General features: G+C 41.4%; 1 protein-coding gene across 1 annotated transcript in view; it reads right to left on the reverse strand.

The window, feature by feature from the left end:
• The window catches only part of numbl (NUMB like endocytic adaptor protein), a 164,914-nt gene that overhangs the window by 8,701 nt on the left and 134,218 nt on the right, over nt 1–21,995 (reverse strand). The window contains exons 5-7 of the mRNA XM_051934093.1: nt 13,793–13,933; nt 8,008–8,212; nt 4,585–4,854 (exon numbers count right to left, since the gene is read on the reverse strand). Coding sequence (XP_051790053.1) covers nt 4,585–4,854; nt 8,008–8,212; nt 13,793–13,933 — 616 coding nt within the window. The remainder of the gene's footprint in view (nt 1–4,584; nt 4,855–8,007; nt 8,213–13,792; nt 13,934–21,995) is intronic.

Consider the following 21,995-nt stretch of genomic DNA (forward strand, 5'->3'; position numbering starts at 1 on the left):
CCTGTCCAAATTTGATCCTTTTTATATTTTTTTCATTTATAGATAGATAGATAGATAGATAGATAGATAGATAGATAGATAGATAGATAGATAGATAGATAGATAGATAGATAGATAGATAGATAGATAGATAGATAGATAGATAGATAGATAGATATTGCCATTGTCACTTTTACAAAGGAACAACGAAATTGAAGGTGCAGTCGTCTCAGTGTGAGGCATAAGAGTTAAAAAGACAAGAAGAGAGAAAATAATAACAAACAAATAGTATTAAAAGTACTTGGTAAAATGGTAGGCTAAGGCTCCATCAAGGACATTTTTAAAAAACAGGCACAACCATAGAAACAAATTTCTTAATTAGTATTTCACAACTGCCATGGTAGTTTATTTTTCCACAGCAAGTATTCTTCTGCTTGGTTTAACCAGACGTTGCTTGCTCAGCATTAAGTCAAACATCCGGAACTAAACAGCAGAACTGAGCAACCAAATGCTGTCCAGAATCCTACTGAGATCACTCAGAGCCCAAGTAATTGTGAAGTTGCCAGCATGCCAGGAACCAAGTGGTGCACAGGAATTCTGTCTACCCATCCCCCTAATTGTGATTATTAATGCTGTCCACGCAGTGGTTGGCATCAAGCCCTACTTTATCAAAGTGAAGGGAGCACGATGACAAGTGAAATGTACCATCATTCCCTACGCCCTACTGTATATATAAACATGGAAATGACTAAGGAATGGAGCTGTAACTTATAAGGTTGTGGGTCCAAACCCCAGCAATAATGTCCATTGTGACACTGAGTAGGTCACATAACTTGCCAGCACTTCAAATGAACAAAAATGAAACAGTTTTATTGTCTCTATAATTCAATTCATCATTATAAATTGAAAAACATTTTTTGCTCATCCCACTGGTGCAATAGCATGCAGCAACAATAAAGTGCAAAAACATCACAGACAAAAAATAGTCAGCAAAGCAATGGCAATGAAAAATAAATATACAGCCAAAAACAAAACAATGAGTTAGGTAAGATGCCTAAGCAGATGTCATATTATGCAAGTTCTGGTCTAGATAAGGGCAGAGTGGTGGCTCTGAGGCTACGGATCTGCACTGGCAATCGGAAGGTTGTCGTTTCAAATTCCATAAATGCCAGAGTTGACTCTACTCCACTGGGTCCTTGAGCAAGGCCCTTAACCTGCAATTGCTCCGTTCTGGGTATGACATTAATCTTCATCCAGCCCTGCAAGTAGGCCCTCCAACTTAAAGGGAAAACTTGGGGGTTGGTGGCAAAATTGGCTCTCCAGCCTTCATAAGAAACCTCACACTGTTCCATTCCATCTGAACGGGATACAGACATCAAGTATTATGCCCAAGGAGCAAGAACTAGTGTAGTGCTGAGGTGTCACCCGTCGCATCGCTGCACTCAGGTCCTAATCTGGGATCCTGAGGTGGTTTGTCATGTGGTGGGTGCTGCAAACGTGCATGCTCCTAATCTCTCTCTCTAGTCGTGGGGTATGTCAGACTTGCTAACTGCTATTGTTCATCTTGCTACCAGATCATGTCACCTTAAATGATCATATATTGCTGGGCATGTCCAATTTTGAAACTGTATGACGACTTTCCAGTGCAGTTGTGCTCGTCTCTTTTTCTGATAACAATAGCATTCTGCCTGATGGAGCATCATGTTAAAAGGTTTGGGGAGTTCAGCCACAATCTCTGGCCCTATTTTTCTTTTTTCATTCTGTTGTAGCACTTAAACATGAGACATCAGACAGATGAGCTTCTCTTCTGTTTGTGAGATTCCAAATCACCACATTTCTTATTCATCATTGCTGCTTTTAATGCATTATACTTCTGGGTCAGCATTCATTATCTGCTTTCACACACACAAAAGCCACCCCTTCGACTAAACAAAAAATTCAACCTGTTTGGATAAAACCCAAGATCCAGGCCTTTAATGGCCCTTTGGGCACAGCCATCAGCAGTGTGTCTGTCTGTGGAGAGAGTGTCGACTGCATTGAGAGGCTTACTTACTTGAGCTGTGACATTCACGTTTCTGGTGACTCTTTCTATGAAGTCAGTAGACAGATTGGGAGAGCATGGGGGGATCATGAGGTCGCTGGAAAGGGGGTATGTGGTGCTCCTGGTATCCTTACAAAAGAATGCAGGTCCAAGTCTTTAGAGTCCTGGATCTTCCTGTCTTGCTATATGGTTGTGAGACATGGACGCTATCCAGTGACCTGAGACGAACACTGGACTCCTTTGGTGCTGTGTCTCTTTGGAGAATCCTTGGGTACTGCAGGATTTACTTTATGTCAAATGAGCAGTTGCTCATTGAGTCCCAAATGAGGTACATTACCAGCATTCTGAATGAGCATCAGTTACAGCACTACAGTCATGTGGCACAATTCCCTGATGGTGATCCTGCTCGTAGGATCATCATTGCTGAGATACCGAGAGGATGGACCAGGCCAAGGGAACGCCCACATAACACGTGGCTTCAGCAGATAGATGGTTGTTTCTGGGGTGTGATAAACTGTGTGTCTGTTTCGGGATTTGCCAACCGAGATTCCAAGCTGTTTTCTCGTGCGGTGGGTGCGCCAACGAGCTGTACCCGAGCATATTTCCCAACCTGATCTGATTTTTTTTCCAGGGTAGGTCATGGACTAGTTGGAATGAATGACTGAGGATGTTAGACTAGATAACTGGCCTTCACAGGAGTGCGCCACTGACAACATTCGACTTGCTAAGATTATGAAAATAAAGGCAACAACTGAATATCATTGGAAAAGTTGTCAAATGTGGCATGGCCTTTAGTTATGGTCTGTTTAATTTTGTAATTAAAAAAAAAAACAATTATTTTTAGTAAACTGTAACAAGTGATCTGCTTTATGGAAGAAACTTACCAGGAAAATCACAATGCATTATACCATATGGTATGATTGTGATACAATATTATCTCAATAGGATATTATCAAAATAAAACATTATGGCACAATACTATGATGTGATATTATCACACAACCATTTCATCACAATGATCTTATCATGCTATTTAATTCTAGGGTAGGGAATTGGGTGTGGGGGACCATCTAACAATCACTTTCTGTACTTTTTTAAATTAAATTTATTCATGTGAAAAACAGTAAAGTTCTAATCCACAGTTAATGGATTTCTACTTTAATCCCTAATTTCAACCAGTTATCTATGGTAACCCTCTGCCATACAGATATTTATAACAGCAGGCAGCCTGAGAGTGGTGGTGCAGTAGAGACACACTGGAAATTGATCAGATTTTATCCTTAAGGATTCCCAGTTATTGGCTTTGATTCCTTAATGGGCCTCTAATCAATTACTGGATCATATAAAGCACATCACCTTGACTAAAATGTGTTTTTTTGTAGGATTTAATAAACAATGAAGAGTTTATCTAAACATTAGAAGTGTCAAGATTGCAGTTTTTGCTGTTATTTTCATTTTTCTTATTTTTGTAATTTATTCCTATCTACCCCACCTACTCCCCTCCCACTCCCCAGCTAAATGCTCCTGGTTTGTCACCTTTCTCTGGTCTTGGTGACTTTTTTTTTGCTAGCTTGTAGATTTTTTATTCTCTGATCATTTTCTTTAAACATTTTGTTTAGTGTTTCTAAATGTACACCCATGTTTCCTGTTGCCAATTTTGGTTGCCTTGTTTTTTTATTATTATTTATATATTTTTTATTTTTAATAATAAAAATATTTTAGATAATTTATTTGTTTTTGCATTTAATTGTTTTTCTTTTAAGCATTTTCCTGTATGTCAATCATTTTGGGCGGCACGGTGGCGCAGTGGGTAGCGCTGCTGCCTCGCAGTTGGGAGATCTGGGGACCTGGGTTCGCTTCCCGGATCCTCCCTGCGTGGAGTTTGCATGTTCTCCCCGTGTCTGCGTGGGTTTCCTCCGGGCGGTCCGGTTTCCTCCCACAGTCCAAAGACATGCAGGTTAGGTGGATTGGCGATTCTAAATTGGCCCTAGTGTGTGCTTGGTGTGTGGGTGTGTTTGTGTGTGTCCTGCGGTGGGTTGGCACCCTGCCCAGGATTGGTTCCTGCCTTGTGCCCTGTGTTGGCTGGGATTGGCTCCAGCAGACCCCCGTGACCCTGTGTTCGGATTCAGCGGGTTGGAAAATGGATGGATGGATGGATGTCAATCATTTTGACATTTTCCTCCTACCTTTCAATTGTGTCAGTTTAGTTTTATATTTTGTTGTTTATCCGTATGTTGAGCCCAAGGGAGTAGGGCCTCTCAACAGTGCTGGTGTTTAGCTTACTGGAATGCTAGCCGAGGCATACTGTATATAAGGGGCCAGCCAGCTGTTTACTTTGTGCATTTGTTGTTTGTCTCCCTTTATGATTCACCTTTTTTTTTTAATCTTGTTATTTGACCAAGGGTTTTGATAGCTCCCTTCTCCTTTTTTAGGTCTTGCCTTTTCAGGATTTCTTTTGAGAGTTTAGGCCTTAGGCCTCTCATGAAGCCTTTATGCTGGAATTATAAACCTTTCTTTTACCCTTTATTTTCATAGAGATGTTTAGTAAAGGAGGACTAGCTCACCTGGATTTTTCACTTGGAAGTCTGTCTTGCGCTGCAGCGTGGATGGCAACTCGTTGAGCCTCAGGGAGAGCTGTCTCTTGAATGGTGAATTCTTCTGGCTGAGCGCTGGGAACCCTCGGAAAGAGCCCTGCCGCACAAGCTGCTCGATGGGTGCGTGCCGGCGTGGGATGGCATGCTGGTAACCCCCTTCTGATTTGTCAACGGGGGATGCAGCCCCTTCGGGGGGTGAGCCATTATCCAGGGGCAGTGGGGTGCAAGTGGTGGAGCTCTCTGAAGGGAAGTAAAACAACATAAAAAAAAAATCAATCTCTTTTTATGGAATACATGGCACGAAAAATAAAGATGCATTTAGGAAACAATTACTCAGTATTTTGAATTTGGTTATACAATGTATGAAAAAAAGCTTCAAGAGAATTCTAACTAAAATCTGTAGGAGCAGCATCAAGAGAAGGACCAAGAAGCAAACAAAAACAGACAGTACTCATATTTATTTGTTTCCACATCAAGCACTGTATGGAATCGTATGTGTTTATTTGTGAAAGTTTTTTTTTTCACGTGCCCTGATCCCTCTCTGATGATGATGATTATGATAAAGCACACATTAAACAAATGATGATGGGCTTTATTCTTTGGCATACATACTATACAAGTGTCCCAGTTTGGGACTTTGAAAATCTGGTTATAAGAGTGCCACTTTCACCTGACAGCCATAATCGTTTGCATTTCACTTCGGTTATTCCCTAACATTTGTTATTACTGAATAGCTTTGTAAGTTCCATTTCATTAAAATTACAAAAGGGGATTTATTTATTTAGGTTATGTTAAATAGCAATTGCAATTTTTCACTGTGTATGAATATTAGTGTGTGAATGTGTGTTTGAGTGAGAGTGGGCCCTGTGATGGACTAGTATGCCACCTAGGCCTGTTTTCAGCCTTTTGCCCATTCCTAGTGAGATAGCCTTTGGCCCCTGAAATGTACTGACAAGGTTCAAGAACCCACCTATTGAACTCAGAGCATTGAGGGCTACAGTGCCTGCACAGTCCTTGAACGTACCTGAATAATATGCAGCATGTACGTTTCTAACTTATTCACTGTTGAATAGCATCATACACAAAAATCAAAAATGGATTCTTACATTTAAAAAAAAAATGAGGTCCAGTGCAAGAACTAATGACCTCAACCATCTTGGAAATGAGGATTGCTGAAGCTTAATCCCAAATAACTGCAGCCCACTGAAATTGTAGTCATAAATAACCACAAAGAGCCAAAATGATAAAAATTGTACAGACGTGCAACATAGGATGTTTGAATTTGCTTCATTCTGTTTCCTATGCGTCAGACTTCACTGTCTGCAGACCATAAGACGAGGTCTTCCTCTTGTTTAAAATTACAACACTCATTTGAAAGAATGCCAAAGCTGGTCATCCGTTGGAAGTCTTCGGAAGGCTACTGCTCACTTCCTATTGTGGGGGCTGTACTAGGTGGCTATTGCAGTCGGTTACAGTGGCCAGTGGTGAGGTAATTCTAGGAAAAGGCTCTTCTGCTTCTGCCAGGGTTCTGCCACTGGTCTCCTGAGTTCATTGTTAGGTCTGTTTATTTAGTTATTTTTACTTCCATGTAAATTGAAAGTTTGGTGATTGGGTTAAAAATTGCAATATTTCCATTTATTTTCTTAGTAGATGTTTTTTTATGTAAAGTGACTAACAAAAGAGGTCAACATAATCGAGTTACACCAGCCTGGGGGACTATTTGGGAACAAATGCAAAAAAACAAAGTTGCAAAATTGATAATCACAAGTGAAGAGCTCAGAACAAACTACGAGTTAAAATGTCTAGGTTACAAAAAGCCTAACAGCTAACATCAGACAGAAATTAACCAAACACAAACACTTCTGAAACAGTCAGTCAGTCTCTATCCAACCTGCTATATCCTAACACAGGGTCATGGGGGTCTGCTGGAGCCAATCCCAGCCAGCACAGGGTGCTAGGCAGGAACAAACCCTGGGCAGGGCGCCAGCCCACCGCAGGGCACACACACACCAAGCACACACTGGGGACAATTTAGGATCGCCAATGCACCTAACCTGCATGTCTCTGGACTGTGGGAGGAAACCGGAGAATCTGGAGGAAACCCACGCAGACACATGGAGAACATGCAAACTCCTGAACTTCTAAAACACATTGAGTCAAATTTAAAATGGAGGTGGGCAGCTTACTTCACCAGCTAGGAGCTACACATGAAGAGAGTCTGGGCTGAGATTAGAAGCTACGCAGAAGTTCACCATTCATCATCAGCAGACTTGAATGGTTGAGAAGGAGCACAGCACCTCACAAGGGTCTCCATATACATACTGTAAGTACTACTCTGTAGGCAACTATCAAGGATTTGAACTTAATGTGTGCCACTCAGGGAGTCAATGTAGTGATCTAAAAAGAGGGGTGCCATGTGCCCACCTTCCTAGTTGAACACCAGACAAGCCACTGCATATAGAATCATCTGCAGCAGCCAGTGACACAAGTCGGTACTCCTTCCAATTAGAAGTTGTAGTAATTCATACAAGTGGTGCCAAAGCGTTTTGAGTCATCTGTAGAGACTTGGTGACACATCTCGGTACTTCTGCAGGTAGAGAGTTACAGTAGTCCAGAGTCCAATCATGACAAGACCAAAGGCTGGACTAAGAGATGTGCTACATACTCTGTCTGATACTGTCTGATCTTGCAAATGTTGTTTAGAGTGAATCTGCAAGACCAGCAGACAGTTGCACCGTAGTCAGTGAAGGACAGCTAGTAATCAATCAGCACCCCAAGGCTGCGTATGGACTTGGTGGGTGTTAGTAATAACGAGCCAAACTGAACAGAAAAGGGGTACCGAATAGACGGGTACGCCAGGATAACAAGAAGGTTCATCTTTGCCTGGTTAAGCTGGAAATGGTGTTCCTTCATACAGGTACCAGTATCAGTTGATACCGCGTGGTCCTCCTCTGGAGGGAACGACAGATACAGCTGTGAATCATTGGCATAACACTGATAAGAGAAACAGTGGGGCAATTCAAGAAGTTCAGATTCTGATTCTTCAATGTTCAAAATGGAAAATCAAAACTGACTGTCACACCTTAAACTTACAATTTTCATTGGAAAATTATGCAGCTTTTTGTGTTGTGTAGAGCTCCTAGATCATTACATCCTAGCAAAGATAGAAAAATTTAGAACAAGCAGTTTCCAAGATATCTGGCCAAATCAATGAGACCTATGTGCAAAGATAACTTTGGTAAAAATTGACGAATCTTTATTAAACAAGTTAAATCCTGTTGGTCTTGCTAGAGGGTCCCAGCCTACTGTTTGTGCCTCAGTTTGACCAGGTTCTGATCCACGTATTCTTTAAAAATGGTTTGCCCACTTTCATGTGGCACCCACTTCCATTACCTTTCTTCTTGTCAGGCTTCTGTTTGGTGCCCTCTTCATTTCCGCTCTGCTGGGAACTGGAGGTCACCCGGAATGAACCCTCTCGGACAAAACTGGTGCGGCTTGCGTCAAAGGAGGCCGTCACTCCGCACTCCTTTTCTCGTTTCTGCTTGCGTTCCAAACAGGCGGCAAAGGCACAACCCACAGCGTGGCTCAGCCGCTCTCCCTGTTGGTGGGAAAAAAAAACATCATAGCGTTGGTGGGCAGATAACACCCAGATATCCAAAATTTATGAAGGGAAAAAAATAAAATGACAGCACACAACATTAAAGAGAATCCAAACACTAGGAAGAGAAACCATGGAAGCAACAGCTTGTTACCCATTGCCTATCATTTTGAGTCAAAACAGCACTGCGACAAGAGCAGAATGGTCAAGATGTGAGCTTTGATTTTGTAGGTGGTCCAAATTGAGAATTCACACACAGTAAGGTAAGAAACAACCCCCCAGTATTGTCACAAAAATGCAAAGTCACTTGGCCAAGCTTTGACATTTGTAATAAAACTCAGGGTTGTTGTTTGTTGTGGGCTGCATTGCACTGGGTGTCCTTTGAACACTGTGTTTCTGATCTGGCACTGTGTATTGCCTGTGTGAGAACATTTTTAAGAGACAGGTGGTGGGTTTGCATGTTGCGATTAAGTTCAGACAGCCTCTGTGTGACCTATGGTATCATTTCTGGAGCTTAGGTGCAAAGTAAATACCAGTTTATCTCCGTGTACATGAAGGCCACCCTCACCCCTTATGTTTGGTTCCAGCAAAATAAGAACATGCCACAAAGTAAAAAACTAAGATATGACCTGGAGGTGGGCAGTGGGAAAACTGCTGGAGAAGCTTGGTTAAGAATGGTACATCCTCTGATGTAAAATTGATAAGATGAGTTTATACCATTCATTTTTGGTATATAGTGCCTTGACTAGTGTGCATTGGACAATACCATCACAGCAAAGTGAGAGAATGAACTCATTCATTGAAGACAGAGAGAGTTAGCATCACCCACCTCTCTGGCATGCTATGATCCACAGATTTATCACATTATTATTCATTTTGAGGTGGTGCCAAGCTGGCCGGAGCCTGGCACTTGGCTGATCAGAAAAAAGGAAAAACAAAAGAGCCACACAGGGAGCAGAAAAAGTATTACATGTGCCAGTGTGGGAACACAAGGACAGCTAGGAAGCAGCATTCCCTATATATGTACTGAGTGCCTCAGAAAGGCAAAGGGCAGGGGCACCAGCATGTAAGAGACAAAAAGAGATGGAGGCATATAGGGACCCAAAATAATGACCCAGCTACTGGGAGGGAGGCATAATGCTCTCTATGCAAGGCGAGTGGGACGAGTTAAAAAAAAAGCAGGGTTAACCACTAGAGGGCGGTTCTAGGAAGAGTGTTTGGTGCCATAGTGTCCCTTGCGTAGTGCAGGAAGCTAGATACAAGTAGCTGCTTTGGCGATGTGATCCTTTAAGGCCACTAGAAGGCTTAGGAGCTGTTAAGAGAGAGTTTAGTGTTAGTGTCGCTTGAGTAAATGGGAGACCACCCCTGTTCCTGAACATGATTATGCCATAAGCCAGGGAGGAGAGGTAGGAGGGCAGTAAAATGGCAGAAGGTAGAGCGACATTAGAGAGGTGAGGTGGAGCAGCCCTGCAGTGGTCAAGTGGGTGAGCCACTCCCAACAGTTAGATAATGGTTAGATTTCCAATAGATTTGAGTGCCGCATTTGACACTATTGATCATAATATTCTTAAGAATCGCCTTAGTCAATGGGTGGGCCTCTCTGGCAGTGTCTTAAACTGGTTTGAATCCTACCTGGCAGGGAGAAAATTCTTTGTTAGTTGTGGTAATTATAACTCAAAGACACATGATATTCTATATGGTGTTCCACAAGGCTCTATCCTGGGTCCGCTGCTCTTCTCAATCTACATGCTTCCATTAGGTCAGATTATCTCGGGACATAACGTGAGCTACCACAGCTATGCTGATGACACACAGCTGTATTTATCAATAGCACCTGATGACCCCAAATCTCTTGATTCGCTAACACAATGTCTAACCTGTATCTCAGAATGGATGAATAGTAACTTTCTCAAATTAAATAAAGAAAAAACCGAAATCTTAGTGATTGGCAATAATGGATACAATGAGGCTATTAGAAATAAACTGGATGCATTAGGATTAAAAGTCAAATCGGAGGTAAAAAGCTTAGGGGTAACCGTTGATTGTAATCTGAATTTTAAATCGCATATTAATAAAATCACTAGGACAGCATTTTTTCACCTAAGGAACATAGCAAAAGTTAGACCTCTTATATCATCGAAAGATGCAGAGAAATTAGTTCATGCGTTTGTCTTTAGTCGGCTAGATTACTGTAATGCACTCCTCTCAGGACTACCCAAAAAAGACATCAATCGTTTGCAGTTAGTGCAGAATGCAGCTGCTAGAATCCTTACCAGGAAAAGAAAATCCGAACACATTTCTCCAGTTTTGATGTCACTACACTGGTTACCTGTGTCATTCAGAATTGACTTTAAAATTCTGCTTATGGTTTATAAAGCTTTAAATAATCTCGCCCCGTCTTATATATCGGAATGTCTGACACCTTATATTCCAAATCGCAACCTCAGATCCTCAACTGAGTGTCTCCTTAGAATTCCAAGAGCAAAACTTAAAAGAAGTGGTGAGGCGGCCTTCTGCTGTTATGCACCTAAAATCTGGAATAGCCTGCCAGTAGGAATTCGCCAGGCTAATACAGTGGAGCACTTTAAAAAACTACTGAAAACACATTACTTTAACATGGCCTTCTCATAACTTCACTGTAATTTAATCCTGACACTCTGTATATCCAATTCATTATAATAACTATTCATTCAAAATTTGTACTAACCCCTACCCTCTCTTCTGTTTCCTTTTCCGGTGTCCTATTGGTGGTGGCTTGTGCCACCACCATCTACCCAAAGCACCATGATGTTCCAACAATGATGGATGGATTAAAAGCCAGAAGTCTGTATAACCATCAGCATAAAGTGACTCCGTGAGAACCCTAACTACAAAGAGGACTATTTCATTTATGTTAGGTAGAATGCCCAAAGGGGACTGGGCGGTCTCGTGGCCTGGAACCCCTACAGATTTTATTTTTTTCTCCAGCCTTCTGGAGTTTTTTTTTGTTTTTTCTGTCCACCCTGGCCATCGGACCTTACTCCTTTTTATGTTAACTAAGGTTGTCTTATTTTAATTTCTTATTTGTCTTTTATTCTTCTTTTCTTCATTATGTAAAGCACTTTGAGCTACATTTTGTATGAAAATGTGCTATATAAATAAAAGTTGTTGTTGTTGTGGCATCAATCACTTTCTTCTACCATTCTATATTTTTTGACTTTGCACTGCTCTCTGTGTTCATCCTTCTCTGTTAATTTTGGCCTCCTTTGATGTACCTGTGGTTTTCGATTTTCTAAATCATTTACCTATGGGAATAGTTAGAAATTCAAATTGGAGAAAATACATAATTCATTATTTCTTCTATAATTAATTTGTTGAAATGGTCATTAAATATATTTCAGGGGGTTCAAAGCCAGAATCTCTCTGGCCCAATGACTACATCTAAACACTTGGCATTGGGTACAAGGTGGGAACCATACATGACCAGAGTGCCAATCCATTATTATGATGATCTTTTTCATTTAAATTATTGTTATTTTTATTAGTGTTGCTGTTAAAATCATATTTTACACAAACATTAGGAAGTTTTTCTTCACACAAAGAACAACAGAGATATGGAATAAACTACCAAGTTGTGTTTTAGACAGTAAGACTTTAGGGACTTTCAAAACTTGACTCGAGCACTACTACTGAAAGTAACAATAAAAGGAGTAACAAAGAACAACCTAACAATGGTTGATAGATGTTTTGACTGTCTCCACACTTAAAAGCTTACGTCACTTTATCCCTTTTAGACTTTGCTATATCAGCTCAAAATTTTCCCTACCAAAGTTAAACTTAACAATTATAGTTTTTGCATTCGTGCTCTGGGAAAGCAATAAGAATTGTCTAATATTATGACCCTAGCAGTTCAATCACTTCTACATCCTGAATGTTGTCCTGGTTATTACAAAATACTAAATCCAGAATAGGCATCACCTTGCATTGATCTTAAACATACTGCATTAAAAGCAGTCACTGGTTACGTCTAAATCAGCTCTTGCTTTCCGCAATTTGCAAGGTTAGCCAAGCTAATATTGGGGTAGTTAAAATCTCCCATGACTATAATATCCCCCTCTAAACTTGCCTTTTAAAATATTATTAAAAAAAATGTGCATTGAGATTACGGTCTGCATTAGGGGGTATATAACAAACTCCTAAAGTAAGGCCTCTATCTCTAACACTTTCCAGGCTAATCCAGATGTCCTCACTAAGATGTGGCACGTCATCCAGTTGAAGAAGAGTTGCATTTAAATTCTGTTTTTACATAAATGGCAACCGTCTACCTTTTCTTTTTTCATCTATTCTTCCTAAAAAAACATGTAAACATCTATGTCTGAGGTGGGCTACAACAGTTCTGGAGGGCCACAGTGACTGCAATTGCACTATTTTGTTTGTCCCCTCGTGTGAAGTTCCAAACCTGGCCTTTCCTAAACTCCCTGCCCCTCTGTTCCCAAGTGTAAACAATCCTTGACTAACCTACTCATACACTTTTCCAACACATTGGTTCAACTGTTGCCTGTCACAGCAGAGCAGGTCCCATTTGTACCAAGAGGAGTCCCCTTAAACCAATAACCTTCTATTCTACAGTAAGATTTGAGCCACACATTAAGCCTTCAGATTTCCTCAGTCTTACCTGGATTGGCGTGTGGCACATGCAGAACTTTGGTCAAGACTACCTTATCAGTTCTGCTCCTTGGCGTGGTGGATTGCATAACTGACAGGCTGTTCCAACATGAACAATGACAACTGGAGCTAGCCCTGCTCCCGCCAAGAGCCTACCCAAGCTATCAGCAAGGTCTCCTACCTGTGTACCCAAAACGGTAACACGCTGCACGAGACTGTTTCTGGAGCACTCCTGCACCTCAATTCCTCTAATGATTGAGCCTCCTACTATCACAACTTGTCTCTTTCTGGGGGATGATTTTGAGGGGGATCCTCATGTCTGCCTACCACCTCAGAGTTTTCAGAGTCACCGTCCAGCTTCCAATTGATACTCCCGGGATGGTGTTGACCCTTTGCCTTGCACCTATGTCAGATTGTGACCCACCTATCTCTATCTATCTTCTGCACCACTATAGAGGGTGCACACTATCTCCATAAACGACACCCGGGCCAAGTCCACCAACAACACAGGCTGGTCACCTTCTCTCACCAGTTCAGCAACCCTGAGCTCAAGGTGCTGCATAACATAAATGCATGAAAAACAAAACAGATTACACCAAAAACAACAGGGCTTGATTAAAACATTAACATGGAAAAATAACCAAAAATAATCAACAACAAATAACAAATAAACAAACTGAACAAAAGAAAGCCCTGCTTGAATGATAACAAGTCATGTGACTGACAGCAAGCATTGTGACCGTAAAGTGGTTTGAAATGTCACTAAGAAAATAGTGACAACTACAAAATGGAGTAATTAAAAATAATAACAATAAAACAAAAATAATATGAATGAAAGAAATGTAATAAATATAACATTGTCATGGCAGCCAAAGCCCAAGAAGATTGTGATGTGTCCCCCCTGCCCCTAGGAATCCCAGGCTCTCCTCTACTCACTGAGTCCTTGACGGCCATGAAGCAGTGGCAGATCCAGCGGCGCGTGGTGCCATCTCGGCAGATGTATGAGAAGGCTTTGTCATAGTTCCGATCAGGAGCACAGAAAGATACTTTCTCGATGGTCTGGTCGACTATGAGGTCCTAACGAATGTGACAAAAAAGAAAAAGAAAAAACAGAATTTAAAATAATGTTATGTGATACTTTTCAGAAGTGAGAACCTAAAATGGAAGAACAAACAAAAATCTGATCATGGCAGAGCTGAGCTGCCACACTATTGCTAGCTGCAATGACTGACCATGTTCATCATGGACCTTATGTTTGTAAATTGCATACAGTGTTACTGAGACAGGACCCCCGACTGAGATCTGGATTGAACAGCTTGGATAATGGATGAATGAAACACACACAGGTATCTCCAAAAATACACATTTGATACACAGATTAACAAAATTCTTGAAGGAGACCAGGATAAGGTGACAGAAAGGCACTTGGATGTGGATGTGGGCAGGTCAGTTTGCTGAATTACCCTCAGCAAGTGGCCAGGACAGGAGAGAGGGCCTCACGGTCACCTCCTCACTCTCACGCTGCCTTTTATCATAAGAGCAGGACATTGTAAAATCTGTTTCTTTCAGTCCAGAGTAGAAAAATCCTTAATGGGCTGTGGACACCCAGGGCCCCTCGCTTTGGGGTCAGCCCCTCCACTCCACATTTGGCAGTTCTTTTTCACACAACACAAATATATATGAATACTGTTACACACGTACACCTTGAGGACAACTTGCCGAGCTACAAGATGGCACTGTGTACTAACGCCTCTTCTCTTCCTCCCTCTACAGAGTTGATAACTGACCGCCCAACCATCTCTGATGTCACTTCCTGTGTCCGTCTCCCTGGACCTGCCTCTTCCTGCTTGTCCTGTACTTAACTGGAGTTGTCGCCATCTTGGACAGTCTGATCTCAGACTCACAGTCGTATTGACGTTTCTTTTGCCGAAAAGCTGCATTGATTTTTTTGCCTTTTTAATATAAGAGTCGCATGTCACTCCAGCTCTTCATCTCTGTGTTGTACTCTTACAATACATGTTTACACATTTCAATAAAGCAGCATACAAAATCCTTACTTTTCACACAATGAAATCTATTCCCATCTGTTAACTTCTCCCCCCTGAGACAGCCCTGGTCCAGAGCCACAAGAGAAATGATTTTGTCCACTTCACATTCTGTGCAGAACCCAGAATCCTCTGGCAATCACTCAAGGTAGGCTATGCAGCCTAGTGGTTGTGTACAGTTTTGAACTTTAAACCCTGAGGCTGTGGGTTCAAATCCTGCTATTGACAATGTGTGATCATGAGCAAATTAATTCATCTGCCTGTGCTCCAGTTTGAAAAACAAAAGAAATGTAAACAATTGTATCTCTAAAATGTTGCAAGTCACCTTGGATAAAGGCATCAGCCAAATAAGAAGCATTAAAAAATAGAAAACACGCCAGCCGTCCGGCAGTCCTCAAATAAAGCTGATTCATAAAGAGCAAAGTGAATATTTTCATGTTTGCCGCACATTTTTTTTGCTTTCAGTATGAAAAAGTATGGGCTAATGGTGAGCACATCACTAATGTAAATTTAGTACATAGTACTCTTCAACTAAATATTATTGTAAGGATGGGCAGACATTGTGATTATTTGATAATCTTCTTATTTGTTGGCATACATTTCTCTGTTACTTTTGTATTCTGTATCATGGAGTGTAAAGATGAGCCATAGTATTAGTCAGCCACTCAATACCATGTGCCTGGAAAATCATAAGCAGCCATTGGAGCCGAGTTATACTCTCACTACAGGTATCCAGATGTAGAAATGTACTCACAATTGTAAAGTACCTTGAAAAGATCTTCATTATGGAAAAGCACTGTATATGTTATGAACTAGAAGATAAACTGGTTAACTGAAAACTGTAAACTTAACAGATTCAATCCCCCCAAACGGAGTCACATTTGGACCTTTAGTGGTCACAGATCTTACCAGAGCTCCAGGTGCAGAAATATGCTCATGACTGTAACTGTCACATATATATTAGTGCTGGGCAGCAATTAAAATGTTTAATCGCGATTAATTGCATGATTGTCTCTGATTAATTGTAATTAACCACAGACAATCTCAACAATCACATTATGTGCAAAATTCAATAATGAACTCAAAAGCAATGTGTTGCATGTATTTGGTTTGCAAACACTTTAAACAAATAAGGTGCTTTATAACAGCAGTACAGTAATCCCTCCTCCACCGCGGGGGTTGCGTTCCAGAGCCACCCGCGAAATAAGAAAATCCGCGAAGTAGAAACCATATGTTTATATGGTTATTTTTATATTGTCATGCTTGGGTCACAGGTTTGCGCAGAAACACAGGAGGTTGTAGAGAGACAGGAACGTTATTCAAACACTGCAAACAAACATTTGTCTCTTTTTCAAAAGTTTAAACTGTGCTCCATGACAAGACAATTAAAAGAATGCAAACATATCTTCCTCTTCAAAGGAGTGCGTGTCAGGAGCAGTGACTGTCACAGAGATAGAGAGAAAAGCAAACAAATCAATAGGGCTGTTTGGCTTAAGTATGCGAAGCACCGCCGGTACAAAGCTGTTGAAGGCGGCAGCTCACACCCCCTCCGTCAGGAGCAGACAAAGAGAGAGAGAGAGATAGAGAGAGACAGAGTTTGTTTTTCAAGCACAAATCAATACGTGCCCTTCGAGCTTTTAAGTATGTGAAGCACCATGCAGCATGTCGTTTCAGGAAGCAGCTGCACAAAAGATAGCAATGTGAAGATAATCTTTCAGCATTTTTAGACGAGCATCCGTATCGTCTAGGTGTGCGAACAGCCCCCCTGCTAAATCCCCCTACGTCAGGATCAGAGAAAGTCAGCGCAAGAGAAAGAGAAAAGTAAGCTGGGTAGCTTCTCAGCCATCTGCCAATAGCATCCCTTGTATGAAATCAACTGGGCAAACCAACTGAGGAAGCATGTACCAGAAATTAAAAGACCCATTGTCCGCAGAAATCCGCGATATATATTTAAATATGCTTACATATAAAATCCGCGATGGAGTGAAGCCGCGAAAGGCGAAGCGCGATATAGCGAGGGATTACTGTATTCTCTTTACATAGTAGCAGTTAAAATATTTCTTGTAAATCTCAACTTAAACATTAATGTAATCAAATCAAATATAAAACCAAAGCTATTTGCCACTGCAAGGGCATTAATGTTTTATCTAGTTTGTCATAGAAAAACAAGTTCTCCTCAGAGTCCAGAGCCACGATCATAACATTATAACAGGCACCTTTCGAGCAACAGCAAGTTAACATTTCTAAATCTGTTTTCTTATTTATCTGAACAGATACCAGTAGAAACATTTTCTTTTATCACAGAGCAGCATAAACAGTCCATGTAAAGTAGCAACTCTTTAAGGGCTAATATTTTTTCCAACAAAGCAATGTGTTCACACATAAATCAACATAAAAAGTCTGTTGCTGCCTGTTGTGCCTGCTGTTGGCACCTGTTTGGGGTTTGCGGCAGAAACGGCTGCGGCTCGATGGCCAACAGGAATGCACAGTGGGCTGACTGTCTGGCTGTCTTTGTGTGACAGGTGCGCGCGGGTGGCAGTTGCAGTGAGACGCAATATGGTTTGTACCTCCTGTCATCGTTAAGTGTCTGTCCTCCCAGGTGAACGTTGCCATCAGTGCATCAGCTACACGAATGTGTTCAGCACCACAATCAGCTGATGCCGGTACCTCAATTTCATTTTCGATCTACATCTCCAGATCACTTGCATCAAAATCAGAGTCCAATTCAGCGAAAATACGAAAAAAGTCATCCACGGATTATTTTGCTTTGAGCATTCACTTTGGTAACTCTCCACATGCCATTTCAGAAGCTGTTTGCTCTTCACTACTCATGCACGCGCAGGGAATCGAGGTAAAATCAACAAAGCTAACTTTAATTCTAGCAAAAGCATATTGAAAAGCACTGTAACAAGAAGATCATTGATCTCTATCGATCGCTAGTGAGACTGAAGCTTTCAAAATAATAATAATAACAAAACTGCATTAACACGCAATAAAATAATTGTTGGCATTAATTAATTTGTTAATGTGATAATAACTCGGTAACTTGCCCAGCCCTAATATATATATATATATATATATATATATACATATATACACACACACACACACACAGTGGAACCTCAGTTCACGAACGTCTCTGAACACGTACAAATCGCGGTTACGACCAAAAAGTTCGCCAAACTTTTGCATCTGTTCACGACCACACACTTGGTATACGAACAAGCCAATTTCCCTTTCAGTTTGTGCGCGCTGATGATTTCCGCACGTGTTCAGTCTCTCCCTGCGCAGTGAGCAAGCGAAAGAGAGAGACACACACACACACACGGGTGCGTGAGAGAGAGAGAGAGAGAGAGAGAGAGACACGAGAGAGAGAGATAGGGGGCTGGCCGAGGTTGTTTTTAAAGAGACTGATTCCAGCATGTTTTAACCTTGTTATATTTAATGAAGACTTTTTTCTATTGGTTTTTAACCTCCACTTCACTTCTGTTTACAGCGATCGGTTCGTAGCGTGCATTGTTGCAATGTTACTTTCTTGGTTGTTTATTAAATTACGGATTTTTCAAATGTTTATTTTTTTCCCTGTGCTTAAAACTCATTAAAAAAAGTTGTTTTTTAGCGAGCGGTTTGTAGCACTATAGCGCAAACTCTTGCAATTTTAGTTTTCTCTGTTGTTCAAGGTTTTCTCAGTGTTATTCAATGTTTTTACATTTAGTTTACTATTACGCTGTGCATTCTATTGTATATTTAACTATATTTGTGCTTAGAAATCTTTGAAAAAATATATATTTACATACAATTTGTACAGTCTGGAACAGATTAATTGTATTTACATGCAATCCTATGGGGGAAATTACTTCGGGTCACAACCAAATCGGGTTACGACCAGAGTTTTGGAACGAATTACGGTCGTGACCCAAGGTTCCACTGTATGTATATATATATATATATATATATATATATATATATATATATATATATATATATATAGTGATATATGGCCGGCTGTTCATCCCGGCCAATACCCCCAGGCTGCCAGGTGGAGCTCTCCCTGCAGCATGGAGGTGCCCCGAATGCCAGCAGGGAATTATGGACATTGGAGCTTTCCTTTACAGCCCTGCTGGATACCAGGGGGGCTGCCAGAAGGCGCTGCAGGGAGGAGCAGCGACTATTTGCCCTACACCCCGGAAGTACATCAAAGTCACATGGACAAGAGGAATGATGTGCTTCTGGGATGAAGAAGAGGACTTTTTATCTGAGCCGGAAGTGATAAGGAGTCACATGGACAAAGGATGGGAAACACTTCCGGGTTAGGGACTATAAAAGACTGGGAAAACACCAGAGCGTTGAGCTGAGCTGGGTAGAAGGGTGGCAACGCGTCTGGGAGAGTGGAGGATTGGTTATTATTGATTATTGTTTATTGGAGTAGTGTGGAGTAGTGGTGCTTTGTGTACAGTATTATTATAATAAATTCAATATTTTGGACTTTTATCTGGTGTCTGACATATTGTCCGAGGGTTCAAGGGAGCAAGAGCGCCCCTGTCACAATATATATATATATATATATATATATATATATATATATATATATATATATATATATATATATATATATATATATATATATATATATACACACACATACACATATATACACACACACACGGACTCTGAGAAGGCCATACTACCTTGAAGGGCTTCAATGTAGAAATATGGAGTTAGTTAAGCTTTACCTATTACGTAATTCTAGATGTTCACAGTACTGTATAAGGGTGACATATTTCATCGTAAGATGAAGTGCTGCCAAATGGATCCTGCACTCAGGGTTCAAATCCAGCATTCAGTCATCATCCATGTGGAATCTGCATGTTCTCCCTATGTCTGCAGAGATTTTCCCCTCATATCCTTAAAGGAAATTGCTAGCTGGCCCTGTGTGACTGTAAACATGACTCTGCGCTTAAGAAGGATTTGCAATGCACTGTGTCTGCTTCCTGTCTTGTTCCCAGTGCAATCAGAGAGGTCCTGGCCCCTCCACAACCTTGAACTGTATTAGGCAGGCTTAAAAATGAGATGTCAATTGTGTAACAGTTAAGTGCTGGACTGAAAGCATTAAGTTTGCAGATTCAACCCCCATGGGTCAGGGCACCTCCACTGGGTGACATTTATTGCCAAGATGCCAATTCCTTCATAAGGAAGGGTGCTTTATGTAATGCGGACAGTAAACTAGAAAGAGTTGCACTGGAAGCCACAAAGGTACAAGTCTAACACCCAACACACTTATTGTGTCACTGTGAGCAGGTCACTTCGCCCACTAGGACTCCATTTGCAGAAACTGTACATAAACAGTTGTACAGTACCTGTAAAGTAGGAGGCTCTCACCACACCTTCAGAGGTTCTGCTGTCATTGTGAATGTGTCACCCCAACCCCTGTGCAGGGTCCAGTGACAGAACACAACAGAACAAAATCCCCTTCACAAGCAGGCTAAGACTGCATTTAGAGGTGAGGGAATGGAATGAGGCCAGACAAATGTTGGTGAGGTGACCACTTTTGGCTGACCAGTTAATGGGGGAGTCTTAGCGTCCTAAGTGGACAAATCACCTGCACCCAGACTGCCTGGCTCAAAAATCAGTAGACCACCAAAGTTTATCAGGAAGAACGTCAAAAGCCCTGTGCGTCACGTAAGGCGTCTTCTGTTTCACTTCCCCCACTCATTCTTTGTCTGATGCACACACCCAGTCCAATTCAGTAGGTGCGAGGCAGAGGCCAGACCTGGATGGACGCCAGGCCATTGTGGGAACACGCTGGGCCACTCCTGAGCTTCCAAATGACCTGATCGCAGTAAGACGAAACCCTTTCTGACACTCCAGTATGTCTCTACATATAATGCTTCCAAAAGGAGATTTTCATCTTTATTTATTGTACAAAACTGAATCATAGTGGACAGAATTTGGGGTTTTCATCAACAGGAAAAAGATGCTTTCATGTCAAAGTGAAAACACATCTCTGCAAAATGGTCAAAAGTAATTACAAAAATAAAGCACATAATAGCTTGTTGCATAAGTATTCACTCATTTAAATATGACACAATTAAACCCGCCCTGGTGTAGCCAATTGGCTTTAGAAATCCCAGCATTAGTTCAATGGAGATCATCTGTCTGATTGTGGTCAAAATAGCACCTGAATGTGAAAGGGCCTACTTGTGGTGAGTCAGAATGGTGGGCTGGTTGATGCAATAAAGGCAAAAGAACACTCCAAACAACTTCAAGAAAAACACAAGTCGGGGAATGGAGACAAGAAAACTCTAAAGGAGTTACAAGCTACAGTGGTTCATATTGGAGAGACTGTACAGATCACAACAGTTGCCGGAGTACTTCACCAGTCACAGCTTTATGGGAGAGTGGCAAAGAGAAACAATACACAGGACCTCTCAGCAGAAGGCACATGGGAGACTCTGAGGTCATCTGGATGAAGGTTCTGTGATCTGATGGGACCGAAATTGAGCTTTTTGTCAATCAGACTAAACACTGTGCTTGACCACTGCACATTATCAAAAACACACCACCGGCACCGTGAAGTATGGTGTTGGAAATATCAGGCATTGGGTATGCTTCTCTGCAGCATGTCCTGAAAGGCATTTGAGGGGAATATGAAAGCTTTAAAATACAGCAAAATCCTGGAGGAAAACCTGACAGAGTCTGCAAGAAGCCAGCACCTTGGTGGAAGAATTGTTTTCCAGTGAGACAACAACCTCAAACATGAAGCCAAAGCTACACAGGAATGGCTTAAAGCAACAATATGAATTTCCTGGAGTGGCCATGTCAGAGTTCAGAGCTCAATCCAGTCCACTTGAAAAAAATGGCTGTCCACTGACGAGCACCATGACACCTGACAGAGCTTGAGCAGTTTATCAGAGACGAAAGAGGTGGAAGACAGAGATGGTAGAGATACCTGTGCATACTGACTCAAAGCTGGCATGGCTGCTGTCTACAAAGTACTGACTTGAAGGGACAGATTACTTCTGTGGTCAGTTATTTTGTGTTTTATTTTTGTAATTAACTTACAGCACTTTGTGCAGATCTGTTTTGACTTTGAT

Source organism: Erpetoichthys calabaricus, chromosome 1 (genome assembly GCF_900747795.2).
Source record: "Erpetoichthys calabaricus chromosome 1, fErpCal1.3, whole genome shotgun sequence".
In the NCBI taxonomy this organism is placed as follows: domain Eukaryota; kingdom Metazoa; phylum Chordata; class Cladistia; order Polypteriformes; family Polypteridae; genus Erpetoichthys; species Erpetoichthys calabaricus.